At 36.4% G+C, this 13,515-nt stretch overlaps 1 protein-coding gene across 3 annotated transcripts in view; it reads right to left on the bottom strand.

Moving 5' to 3' along the window:
• The window catches only part of MAOB (monoamine oxidase B), a 136,290-nt gene that overhangs the window by 69,816 nt on the left and 52,959 nt on the right, over window positions 1-13,515 (bottom strand). Inside the window, exons 2-3 of one of the 3 annotated variants that reach the window (XM_081041906.1) lie at window positions 8,046-8,140; window positions 6,704-6,841 (exon numbers count right to left, since the gene is read on the bottom strand). In XM_081041906.1, the coding sequence (XP_080898032.1) occupies window positions 6,704-6,841; window positions 8,046-8,140 (233 nt within the window). The remainder of the gene's footprint in view (window positions 1-6,703; window positions 6,842-8,045; window positions 8,141-13,515) is intronic. The other 2 variants (XM_081041907.1, XM_081041908.1) reach the window with 2 other exon arrangements.

Below are 13,515 nucleotides of genomic sequence, written 5' to 3'. Positions count from 1 at the left end.
CGTGCTGAAGAAAATGGAATACTCTAAATATCAAACTTTCTTTTACATAATCTTAAGGGTAACCACTCAAAAAAAATGCAGAACTGAAACATATACTGTAATAAAAGAAGAAACAGAGGGAAACATCATAGAATACCACCACACTGAAATAATAGACAACAACAAAAAGGCAAAGAAACAATGGAGACACAGCCTTACCAGAAAACTAAAGACAGAATGACAGGAAATCCTCAAGTATCAATAATCACCCTAAGTGTAAATGGACTGAACTCACAAATAAAGAGACACAGAGTAGCAGATTGGATCAAAAAACTAAACCTAACTATATGCTGTCTCCAAGAGACACATCTCATCTACAAGGACAAGCATAGACTCAAAGTGAAAGGGTGGAAATTGACACTCCAAGCAAATGGTACCCAGAGAAAATCAAGTGTAGCCATAATGATATCAGATGAAACAGACTTCAGGGTGAAAAAGATAACAGGAGACAAAGATGGACATTTCATAACGGTAAAGGGGACTATACAACAAGAAGACATAACAGTCATCAACATTTATGCCCCCAATCAGGGACCACCAAAATATACCAGGAACTACTAACAGAACTAAAGGGAGAAATTGACCAAAACACAATTATAGTAGAGGACCTAAATACATCATTGACAGCTATGGATAGATCATCCAAACAGAAAATAAATAACGAAATTGCAGCCCTAAATGACACATTAGATGAAATGGACATAATTGATATATGTATAGAGCACTTCATCCTAAAACATCAGACTATACATTCCTTTCGAGTGTACATGGAAAATTCACAAGGATAGACCATATATTGGGGCATAAAAGCAGCCTCAGCAAATTTAAGAAGATTGAAATCATACCAAGCATATTCTCTGATCACAAGGCTTTGAAATTGGATATCAACTGAGAAAAGAAAGCAGGAAAAAACACAAATACATGGAGATTAAACCACATACTTTTAAAGAATGACTGGGTCAAAGAAGAAATTAGAGGAGAGATCAAAAGATACATAGAAAAAAATGACAAGGAAAATACATCCTACCAAAATTTTTGGGATGCAGCGAAAGCAGTTTTAAGAGGGAAATTTATATCATTACAGGCCTATCTCAAGAAGCAAGAAAAATCCCAAATAAATAACCTCATGTTGGTCAGAGGGATAGTGGATGGGGGGAGGGGGGTGCACAGTGTGAGGGATATAAATGATGAACGTCTAAGTATTACCTTGTCTTGTACACCTGAAACTAATAAAAAATAATAATAAAAAAAATAACCTCATGTTACACCTCAAAGAACTAGAAAAAGAAGAACAAGTGAAACCCAAGGTCAGCAGAGGAAAGGAAATAACAAAAATCAGAACAGAACTAAATGAAATACAGAACAAAAAGACAATAGAAAGAATTAATGTGACAAACAGCTGGTTCTTTGAAAAAATTAATAAAATCGACAAACCCTTGGCTAGACTCACTAAGATAAAAAGAGAGAAGACACTAATTAACAAAATCAGAAATGAGAAAGGGGAAGTTATCACGGACACCACAGAAATACAAAGGATCATCCAAGAATACTATAAAGGACTATATGCCACCAAATTCAATAACCTAGAAGAAATGGACAAGTTCTTAGAAACATATAGCCTTCCAAGTCTGAACCATAAAGAACTGGAAAATCTAAACAGACGGATCACCAGTAATGAAATTCAATCAGACATCCAAAACCTTACCAAAAGCAAAACTACGGGACCAGATGGCTTCACTGGTGAATTCTACCAAACCTTCAAACAGGATCTAATACCAATCCTGCTCAAACTCTTCCAAAAAATTGAAGAAGAGTCAGTACTCCCTAACTCATTTTATGAGGACAACATTACCCTGATACCAAAACCTGGTTAGGACAACACAAAAAAAGAAAACTACAGACCTATATCTCTGATGAATACAGATGCTAAAATCCTAAACAAAATTTTAGCAAATCGAATACAACAATGCATTAAAAAGATTATTCATCATGACCAAGTGGGGTTCATTCCTGGGGCACAAGGAGGGTTCAACATCCGCAAATCCATCAATGTGATACATCACATAAACAAAATAAAGGACAAAAATCATATGATTATATCAATTGATGCAGAAAAAGCATTTGACAAAATACAACATCCATTTATGATAAAAACACTTAATAAAATAGGTATAGAAGGAAAATACCTTAACATAATAAAGGCCATCTATGACAAGCCCTCAGCTAATCTCAAAATTAATGGTGAAAAACTGAAGCCCTTTGCTTTATGTTCAGAACACAACGACTGTTCCCTATCACCTCTGCTTTTCAACATAGTGTTGGAAGTCTTCGCCAGAGAAATCAGGCAAGACAAAGAAATAAAGGGCATCCAAATTGGGAATGAAGAAGTTAAAATATCACTGTTTGCAGATGACATGGTGCTATATATAGAAAACCCTAAAGACTCCACCAAAAAGCTGTTAGAAACAATCAACGAATACAGTAAAGTTGCTGGCTACAAAATCAAAGTACAAAAGTCCATTGCATTCCCATATACTAAAAATGAAATCTCAGAAAAAGAAATACAAAAAACAGTTCCTTTTCAATTGCAGCAAAAAGAATAAAATACCTAGGAATAAACTTAACCAAGGATGGGAAGGATTTATATGCTGAAATCTATAAGACATTTTTGAAAGAAATTGAAGATGACACAAAGAAATGGAAAGACATTCCATGCTCATGGATCGGAAGAATCAACATAGTTAAAATGGTCATAACCCAAAGCAATATACAAATTTAATGCAATCCCCATGAAAATCCCACTGGCAGTTTTTAAAGAAATAGAACAAAAAATCATCAGATTTGTTTGGAACCAAAAAAGACCCAGAATAGCCAAAGCAATCTTAAGAAAAAAAAACAATACTGGAGGTATCATACTCCCTGACTTTAGCTTGTACTACAGGGCTACAATAATCAAAACAGGATGGTATTGGCAGAAAAACAGACACATAGACCAATGGAATAGATTTGAGAACCCAGAAATAAAACCACATAAATATGGAGAGATAATGTTTGACAAAGAAGCTAAAAACATACAATGGAGGAAAGACAGCCTCTTCAATAAATGGTGCTGGGAGAATTGGACAGCACGTGCAAAAGAATGAAACTGGACTGTTATCTGTCACCATGTACCAAAATTAATTCAAAATGGATCAAAGACTTAAGCCTAAGACCTGACACAATAAACTGTATAGAAGAAAACATAGGTACTAAACTTATGGACCTTGGGTTCAAAGAGCATTTTATGAATTTGACTCCAAAGGAAATGGAAGTAAAAGGTAAAATAAACAAATGGGACTATATGAAACTTAAAAGCTTCTGCACAGCAAAAGAAACGATCGACAAAATGAAGAGGCAACCGACTGAATGGGAGAAGATTTTTGCAAACAGTGCCTCCGATAAGGGTCTAATATCCAAAATATACAAGGAACTCATGCAACTGAACAACAAAAAAAAACGAAGAATCCAATTGAATAATGGGCAGAGAAACTGAAGAGACATTTCTCCGAAGAGGACATACAAATGGCAAATAAACATATGAAAAGATGCTCAACATCACTAATCATCAGAGAAATGCAGATACAAACCACAATGAGATATCACCTCACCCCAGTCAGAATGGCTATCATCAACAAGACAAATAGTCACAAGTGTTGGAGAGGCTGTGGAGAAAAAGGAACCCTCATACACTGTTGGTGGGAATGCAGACTGGTGCAGCCGCTATGGAAGGCAGTGTGGAGGTTCCCCAAACAATTACGAATAGAATTACCATATGACCCAGCAATCCCTCTCCTGGGTATCTACCCAAAAATTCTTAAAACATTTATACATAAAGACACGTGTGCTCCAATGTTCATTGCAGCTTTGTTTATGGTGGCCAAGACATGAAAACAACCAAAATGTCCTTCGATAGATGAATGGATAAAGAAGTTGTGGTATATATACACAATGGAATACTATTCGGTGTTAAGGGAAGATGATATAGGAACAATTTTGACAACATAAATGGATTTTGAGAGTATAATGCTAAGCGAAATAAGTCAGACAGGAAAAGCAGAGAAGCATATTATTTCACTGATATGTGGTATATAAACCAAAAACAACAAAAGAACAAGACAAACAAATGAGAAACAAAAACTCATAGACACAAACGATAGTTTAGTGGTTACCATAGGATAAGGGAGGAGGGGGGTGTGAGTTGAGGGTAAGAGCGATCAAATATATTGTGATGGAAGGAGAACTGCCTCTGGGTAGTGAACACACAATGGGATTTATATATGATGTAATACAGAATTGTACACCTGAAATCTATGCAATTTTACTAACAATTGTCACCCCAATAAATTTTTAAAAAGTAAAATAAAAAATAAGAAGAAAAGATTGAAAAAATCCTGTGTTTCATATCCTCTTTAGTGTTTCAATTGTCTCATTAATGAGAGTTTATTAGAGTTAGCAAGTTAGTATATCAAACTTGTATACATATACATATGCATAAGAATGCAGTATTTTTAAGTGCATGATATTCCTCATTTCCTCCAGCAGAGGTCAGAAGATAGCAATACAGGAATATGAAAAAAAAATCTGTAAACCAAGAGAATGTTTTAGAGTGATTTTCCCTAGATAGGATTATGGAGGGATTTTTTTTAGTTTTTCCTTACCCACATTTTCTAATTATCGTTTTACAATAAATATGCTTTACTGTTGTAATAATTAAAAAGCAATAACATTTATTTTAAGTTTTATGAAGAGCACTGTTGGCACCAAGTTAGAGATACTGCTTAATTACCTGTATTTTTGTAACTGCACATACATTATTTGAAATAATGTAAAAAAGCAGCACATTTGGCCATAACTCTGAAAAATATTGTGTAACATCATTTTCATAATTGATGACTGTAAGCGATCTCTTTTAAACAAGGAACTTAATGTCAGCCATAATATTACCAGAAAAACAAACATCCTGAACATAGCTCCTGACTGCCAAGAAACGCTGCACACACAAAGACAGAAAAATGAATATAATCTCTAGTCATCTCCTTTGTCTGGAAAAATGAAAAAGGATCCCAGTGTTCAGGGAATTAAGTCTCTGTAAGTCTTAACACATTAGGACAAGGAAGACAGAAGAAATCAGTCAATGTGACCTACATTTAAGTGCAAGGAACCCAATGAAGGATGTTTATTAAGTGCTGCTGATTGATGTTCAACAAATTGCACTACCACCATGCTACATTTTCATTTCTAAATGAGGTATCTCTTTTTCTGCTCGACACATGTGGAAGCAAAGCGAAAAGGCTTACAAAACAACATCTGAAGTTCAACCAAAACATCTATGTATTAATTAAGAAAATCTTTTACCTGAATTATGCCAAGTTAGATAGATGTTTATTTCCTGTTTTATTAAATGATTCATAATGTACAGTCTGTTATTTATCCTTCTTGATATTATCACTCACAAATATGTGTCAACATTGTTATGTGAATCAAACTGACTGTTGCTAGTTTCTTCTGTCTTCTAAGGGGTGACTTCTACGAGTGAGAAATATGTCTTTATATTGCTTACTTCAACCTAAGAAGGCAAGTGAGGAAGAGAGAAAAGACAGAAATTCAAAACCTCCACCAGTTCTGTGGGACTCCAGGGGGAGGGTGAGACAATAGGTGACTCTACTTTTCAGAGAACATCAGTGACTTTTGGACCAAGATAACGATGTTGGAAAAACAGGATCAGGGAGATGTGACAGGAATCTGAAGACCAGCAACAGGTGGGAGACTGGAATCCACAGAAAAATGTGGCCAGTGAGAAATCCCCAGGGATGCATAGGTCTAAGGGCCTATTAGAATTAGAATGCCCAATACTCAATTCGACTCTGTTGGTGTTTCTGCAATTAACTTCCCTTTCCCTTCCCCACCCTCCCCATTGCTCAAAATTTCAATCAAGTCTGTTGCACACAAATGCTTGGGGAGGTCTGAGGAAAATCACGACAAAGAGGTGAGTTTGAACCCAGGTTGGCATAGAGAAAAAGAAAGAAGAATCACATGCCATGAGACATGAATGAGCATAGGTGTTGTGGAATCAGGAACTATAAACCACAAGTGATCATGGGAATGTGAAAGACCTAATAAACTCACAGAAATCTTGTGGAGATCAATGGAGCTTCCTCACAAAAGCAATGAAATTGGGGTTTGAACCACTTTTATGTAAATCTCTAAAGAAGAGTAACATTAGCTGATATATAGAACACAACGATAAAATTTCAAAATACTACATTAGACATATTTCAAATACTTTTTATAATGTGAAGTCTAGAACAGCATTTGTAAAACTATACACAAGTTTTTATATCACATGAAATAGCCAGAGGTATTTAATAAATTAATCACAAATGTTTTTGCTCTATTAGTTTTAACTTTCTACTCAATGGCCAACACTACTTCATCTTCCCAAAATACTTCACCTTCCCAAATAGGATTAGAATTCTCACCTAATTCCACTTGATAACAGTGAAAAAAATTCTCAGAGTGGCTGAAATACACTTATAAAATACATAGGCATTATTCACATGAGAGAATGATCTGGGAATACTCATGGAGTAGCCTTCAAATCCTTCAAAGGCTGGCCCAGGCTTACCTTTACATGGTGGATCAAGCACTCTACTTCATTCACTTTGTAGGTCTCCAATCCTAGCTCTTTAGCTAATCTTAAAATACGATTCTGGGTTGGTCCAACATAGGATCCTCCAAGGTCCACATATTTAACCATTTGGTTCTGTTTTTCCATGGAAAAAAATAAAAATAAATAGCTGTGAAAATGTTATTCCTAAATTAAAAAAGAGAATCCTAAAATAAGCAAATTGGCATTTTACAGGTTGTAGACACATCTTGAGGTGCATCCATGTAAAATTGGATTCTGTTCTCAACTCCATTTATGCAACTTAACAGTTATTAAATCTTTAATTAATTTAAAGCAAAATTGATTGAACTTTGTATAAGCAGGAGACTTCTGAACCCCATCCTTCACCATGTACCACAACATGGTTTGTTTTTTACTGCCTTGAGTTTATAAGCTATGAATTATTGGTGAATTTCTCTTTACTTAGTACTTAAGGCTAATTTTTAGGCACCTAATGCTAGAAGAAAGGCAATAAATGAAATGATCACTTCTTATGTTGTTTGCTAATCCATGTTTAAAAGATAACATCAGGGAATATTTGATCATAATTTGAAACTGTGAAATTGTTCTTATGTTCAACAGCAAGTTTTCTACATGGTTTTTTAATTATATTTATTGGGGTGACATTGGTTAGTAAAATTATATAGGTTTCAAGTGCACAATTCTATAATACATCATCTATAGATTGTGTGTTCACCACCCAAAGTCAATTCTCCTTCCATCACCATATACAACTATTTGATGATTTACCCTCTTCTACCACCTCCCCTTACACTCTGGTAATCATTAAACTGTTGTCTGTGACTGAATTTTTGTTTGTTTGTTTGTCTCAAATTACCATATGATCTATATGGTTTTGAATCAGCTTCACATCCAGTGACTAAGGACCAACCTTTTACCAAGAAGTGAGTAGAAAAGCCTCCCTATGTCTGAACGTGTCCAAGCATAACTGGGTATCTATTAAAGATACCAGAGAAGGCCCTTCTTTCTGTTTTTCGTTTGTTTGTTTGTTTTTGTTTATTGTCTAGCTCTTCCACCCCCCAAAAGAATGTAAGTTTCACAAGGGCGAAGATCTTTGTTTTATTCACTTGGCAAGTGCCAAGTGTCTGTCATACAGTTAGAAGAGAAAAGGAACAGAAGAAAGAGTTGAAAAGGAAACAAATTAGGAGAGAGGTTGCGGAAAATGTTTCAGAGTAATTTTCTTTCAGAAAGAGTCTAATGAAATTCAAGACTTTCGGCAAGAAAAAGGAAAAATGCAGCTTTAGTCCCATGTTTCTCCACTCTATCCTTAGTGTCTTACCCTAATGGTGTAAGTCCTGCCTCCCACACGGTCCCGGGCTTCCAGAACAGCCACATTCAGGCCATTATCATGCAGAAGTTTGGCTGCTGCCATACCTGGGAGAAAACACAATAGGAAATCAGAATCTAACACCTTATAGGGACTCATCCAGATAAGCTCCTCATGCTTACAGCCAATGAGAAAAGTCCATGTTGGCGCACACACATGGCCTACTGTTATGTTTAACTTACAGTGGCTAGGGTTTTTGAACAGAGGCCCAAATTCCAAGTCTAGGAAACCAGCTGCTGTTTGTAAAAAGAACAAAAGGGATTTTATTTTGGGTAAATGTCTCAAATCTTAAAAAACAGCTTTGGCACTATATAAAAATGTCTATCTTTAAGGACTAAATTGAATGATTATACATCAGACAACACAGATGAAGGCCACATTTAAGAGAAATGTATAAGCCCCAACAGACACAGGACCAGGTATAACCACTGACTTCATTAACAAGGTAAATCTGAAAAACAAGTAAATTGGGAGGAGAGTGGTCTATCAAAGCATGTGAGAGGACCTAGGATTTATAGTTAAAGTGGACTTTTAGAGGTTGATGTAAAGTTTCAAAACCAAGGACATACAATTTGACCCCCTTCTAAGTCCTAATTCTGCATGTGATCCATCGCTGAAGAATGAAATGACTCCATTCATTCATCCATTTAATTATTAATGTAGTCAAAAATATTTAATGAATGCCTACTACATTCTTACCACCATAAATTTAGCTTTCTAAAAAACAGCTTTATTGAGATAAATTTAAATACAATAAACTTTACCCATTGAGTTTTGACAAGGTACAAAGCTTAGTATAGAGGTCATGTATGGCCCAAGTTCATCCTCAATGTAGTTTTTGATCTTAGAGGTCTTAAAAGCCTGCATCTTTAAAACCACTCTCAGGGTTTAGTAAGAGTTTTCTCAGACGACAGAACTCTGACGCTCTGAATGATGAACTGAATTTTCTCAGTTCCAATCACCTTACTCATTTGCTTTTATGAGACCAAACAAAATCAAGGAAATGCCAAGATACTGTGCCTTACAGATAAATGAAAGCTTCTAGCTTGTCTTTCAAAAATAATAGTTCTAGGACTTTTAGAGCCCACTAATGTGAAAAAAAGATTCCTATAAAAGTGGTCATATAGTGCTTACTACATTTGAGAAGCTGTTCTAAAGATTTTAATATATTAATTCAGTAAATCTCACAGCAACCCACTGAGGAAAGGTACTATTGATATTACTACTTTATGGCTGAGGAAATGAAGCAGAGAGGTGTCTAAGGTCATATAAGGTGTTCAAAGCCAGGCCATTTTGCTCCAGTGTCAATATTTATAACCACTATGAGTATTGCTTTCTAATGGGCTCTCAGAGCCATTCTCTTTGTAGATCACATATCTCAATTTTTGCTTCAGGGAGAAATTACATTTCAAAAGATATTTTTTCACTTTATTTGATGAACGTGTTTTTAAAACATACTTGTATCTTGTGGATTGATAACAATTCATGGAACATAAGACATGAACCCACTGTAAAAGCCATAATGGAAAGCCGAGGTTGCATTCACCACCTATCAGCTAACCTAAAAGAAGAAACCCATTTTTTAAAGAGACCTATTTGACATTTCTTTATTTAAGTTAATCCATAATCTGTTCCCTGTCCTTGAGGGCAGGGCCAGAGCTTTTCAGTTGGTGGCAGGCAAGGGTCCCAAAGTCCACAGTCCCCCACACAGTGTGCACGAGCATTGCATAACCCTTACTTAGGAATACAGGGCTTGGAATTTTAACTCCAGTTTCCTAATTTTACCTCCAGAAGGGGAAAAAAAGAGAAAAAACACTTCTATTTAGATTCAAAATTGCAGACAATTCAAAGACATTTCTCTTATCAAGCATGGGTTCAACAAATGAAAAATGAAATAAGATGCATCCATGGCAACAGCTGTCATCAGGGACTTCAGACAGACACGCTGCAATGCTGAGGCTTAAACAAAAGGTTTCAGAATGAAATACAACATCATTCATATACACTACCATTTTATATTTCACAAAGGGTACTGTCTTTTAGTAAGGGCAGTTACCCAATAGTATTTGATACTGAACATAAACAGTTATTAAAACAAGCCAGGGTTTCATCGAACCATTAAATATTGTTGTATATGCTCATTGCCTTTAAAAATCATAAATAGAAAAATAGCAAAAATACTCTTAAATAGAGCAATATAAGAGAATATTGGAAATATCTCACAATTTGTCTCACTAATGTTCACAGGAGGGTATTTAAAATGCTTGTTAGACATCAACTGACAAAAACTGATTTGAAAAATAATTGGCCCAAATATCAGTGGCTTAGGGAAATCACTGCAATTTAGGAGGGGATTTTAGAGTACCTGAGAATCTGAGGAGCTCTGGTGTGGTCATGACATGATTACCATTGTTAAGAAGTAGCTCTCAAGGAATTCCTCAGTGATAACCGGTGAAAGGACTAATGGTTTGATTGAGAGCCACCCCAAGAGTTTATTTCTATGTCGGTTGTTTGGAAGTTTTAACACATTTTGCCATAAAACATAAATATGAGAGATGGTGCATTCTCTAGGAAGTCTGGGAACTTTAAAATATGATACTATTGCCCAAAAAATCATAAAGTAGCAGAAATACATTTGCCCTGAAACACTAGACAATGTTATCAGCACTGTTTAAACATTTAAGCAATCATTTCTTGACACGATGCAATAATAGTTAAAAGGAAAAAAAAGAAAAGAAAATATCCACAATAATAATAGCTACCATAAGAAAGCATTGAGCACTTGCTTTGCTCTGTGTGAAGTGCTTTACAAACAAAGCACTTCTGATCTTCACCATAATGCTGACAGGTGTAAATATCCTCATTTTAAAACAAAAGAAAGGGAGGATTAGAGACATTCACTGATCTCCCATCGATTACATAATTAGTAAATGGCAGAGTCAGAGTTCAGCCCCAAACCTGAACTCTTAGCCACCACCCTGGTACCAAAAAGGAAAAATTAAAAATACAGTAACTAGATACACTGACTGATGCAAAGTGCCTTAAAACATTCTGCTCTCCAAATAAATACAGGAATCTTAAAATATCAGTTCTTCTCTTAAATGGATATTTAACTTTTTTTAATGAAAGGGTGAATTTTTTATTTTTTTAAGATTTTATTGGGGAAGGGGAACAGGCCTTTATTGGGGAACAGTGTGTGCTTCCGGGACTTTTTTTCCAAGTCGAGTTGTTGTCTTTTCAATCTTAGTTGTGGAGGGTGCTGTTCAGCTTCAAGTTGTTGTCCTTTCAGTCTTAGTTGTGGAGGGCGCAGCTCAGCTCCAGGTCCAGTTGCCGTTGCTAGTTGCTGGTGGCGCAGCCCACCATCCCTTGCAGGAGTGGAACCTGCAACCTTGTGGTTGAGAGCCTGCACTCCAACCAACTGAGCCATTTGGGAGGCAGCTCAGCTCAAGGTGCCGTGTTCAATCTTAGTTGCAGGGGTCGCTGCCCACCATCCCTTGCGGGACTTGAGGAATTGAACTGGCAACCTTGTGGTTGAGAGCCCACTGGCCCATGTGGGAATCGAACCGGCAGCCTTCGGAGTTAGGAGCATGGAGCTCTAACTGCCTGAGCCACCTGGCCAGCCCTGGATAGTTAACTTTTGCAACCAATTTAGGATCAAACTTAAAATCACTTTGTACTTTTAAAAAGCTAGTTTAACTTGAGTTTAACATGAAGGATCAATTAATATTTCACAAACGAATTATCATTTGCCACTTTCAGAAGCAGCCCCTATTTGCTCCTGACAGGCCTCTGATAAGAGTCTCTCATTTGTTGCTTCCAAATGGTGCAGGGTCCATAGGATTTTGGCTCAGGGAGTCTGCCTTGGATGAATAATCATAGCACGGCACACAGGAATAAGAATAGACTAATGTTTAATGCCATAAAATTATAAAAATATTGCATCTCTCTTCCTGAGCAGTTTACTTAGAAAAGGTTTCATCAAAGTGATGACTATTTTAATTATTAGAATACCTCAATTGAGATTACACACCCAAATTATTTTAAAGATTGGAAATCAGTGATGTGTAGCATTATTAGCCTTCTATGCTTCCAATTTTGTGCCATGGAAAATGGCCAAGAGTTAGATGCTGTAGGAGACTGTAAAATACACAGTGCAGGTAATGGAGGGGCCTCCTCAAAATATCTTAAGAGCAGTTAGGATTTGGAGGGAAGGGAAAAATCAAAATCATCATCTGCCTCATTCTTTGTTTTGTCATTCTGTCTCATGTCCTTCATATCAAAAATCTGCTATTTAACAAAATGTTTTCAAATGCAAAGTTAATTGTCTTGAAAACATGAAATATCTGTACTTCGGTATTACATAAGGACTTCTTCCCAATTAAAAACAAAATATTAACTAAAATTGACAGTGAAATTCACTGTACCTCAAAGCATCTCTAACCCTATCACCCTGGTAAGCTATATAGGCATTCCAAGAAAGGTGAAAAAGCCAAAAATATGCAAATAGCCCTCATTACCTTCTGGTCACTTCTGAGAAAGCAATGGGTTTATGAGGAAATTCTACAAACAACCTAGTGACCTTCTGATCAAACAACTGGAATTCTTTGATGTCTCTAAAGAGAATGCTTTTCAGTTCTTTAACACAAATACATGCCAAAAAAAGGCCTGGGGCAAAAAGAAAAATATCCTAAATGTAAAATTTAATTCATTAAAGGAAAGTGGTATTTGTAGGTGGAATTCAGAATTAATTGTTGAGCTTTCAACACAGAGCAGAGAGGCAGGTAAAGATATCAGTAAAAACAGCTAACGTAGTATGGAGCACTGACTGTATTCCAGCTTCTATTCTAAGTGTTTCTTATATAAGAATTTATTTCTCCTCCCAACAACTCTGTGAAGTGGTCAAATGCAGAAAGTGAGGCACAGAGAGGCCAAGTCATGTGCCCAGGGTCACACAGCTAAATAGTGACAGAGCCAGTATTCGAATCCAGGCAGTCTGACTCCAGATAATAAGCATGCCCAGCAGCCGTCTTCATTACTAAATACTGAAACACTGAAGCCTTCCACTGAACATCACAGACCATACAAGCAAGCGTCAGGGCCACAGCTAGCACATTCCACCCCTTTGTATAAATTACAAGAAGGTCACATTCCTGGCAGGTAAATTTTAAAAAGACATCCTTCCTTCAGATAAATGCAGCCTACCTTGGTGCAAACGGCTTGGCTGGCAGAGTGTGGACTGGATTGCACCCTTTCTTTCATCGATTCAGCTGGGCACCCTTGTGCAGGGTACTGCCTAAAGGGCTTCTGCTGTGGCCTTGAAATTCAGAAACTTATTTCCTGAATGATAAGAATTTAATTAGCTATTCTGTGTCTCTTCAATGCTAACACACAGTTGGCACTTACATGTTTGTTGAATGGATTC

Source organism: Rhinolophus hipposideros (genome assembly GCF_964194185.1).
Source record: "Rhinolophus hipposideros genome assembly, chromosome: X".
Taxonomy (NCBI): Eukaryota; Metazoa; Chordata; class Mammalia; order Chiroptera; family Rhinolophidae; genus Rhinolophus; species Rhinolophus hipposideros.
The sequence above is the reverse complement of the archived record's forward strand: the minus strand, read 5'-3'. Positions and strand labels throughout refer to the sequence as shown.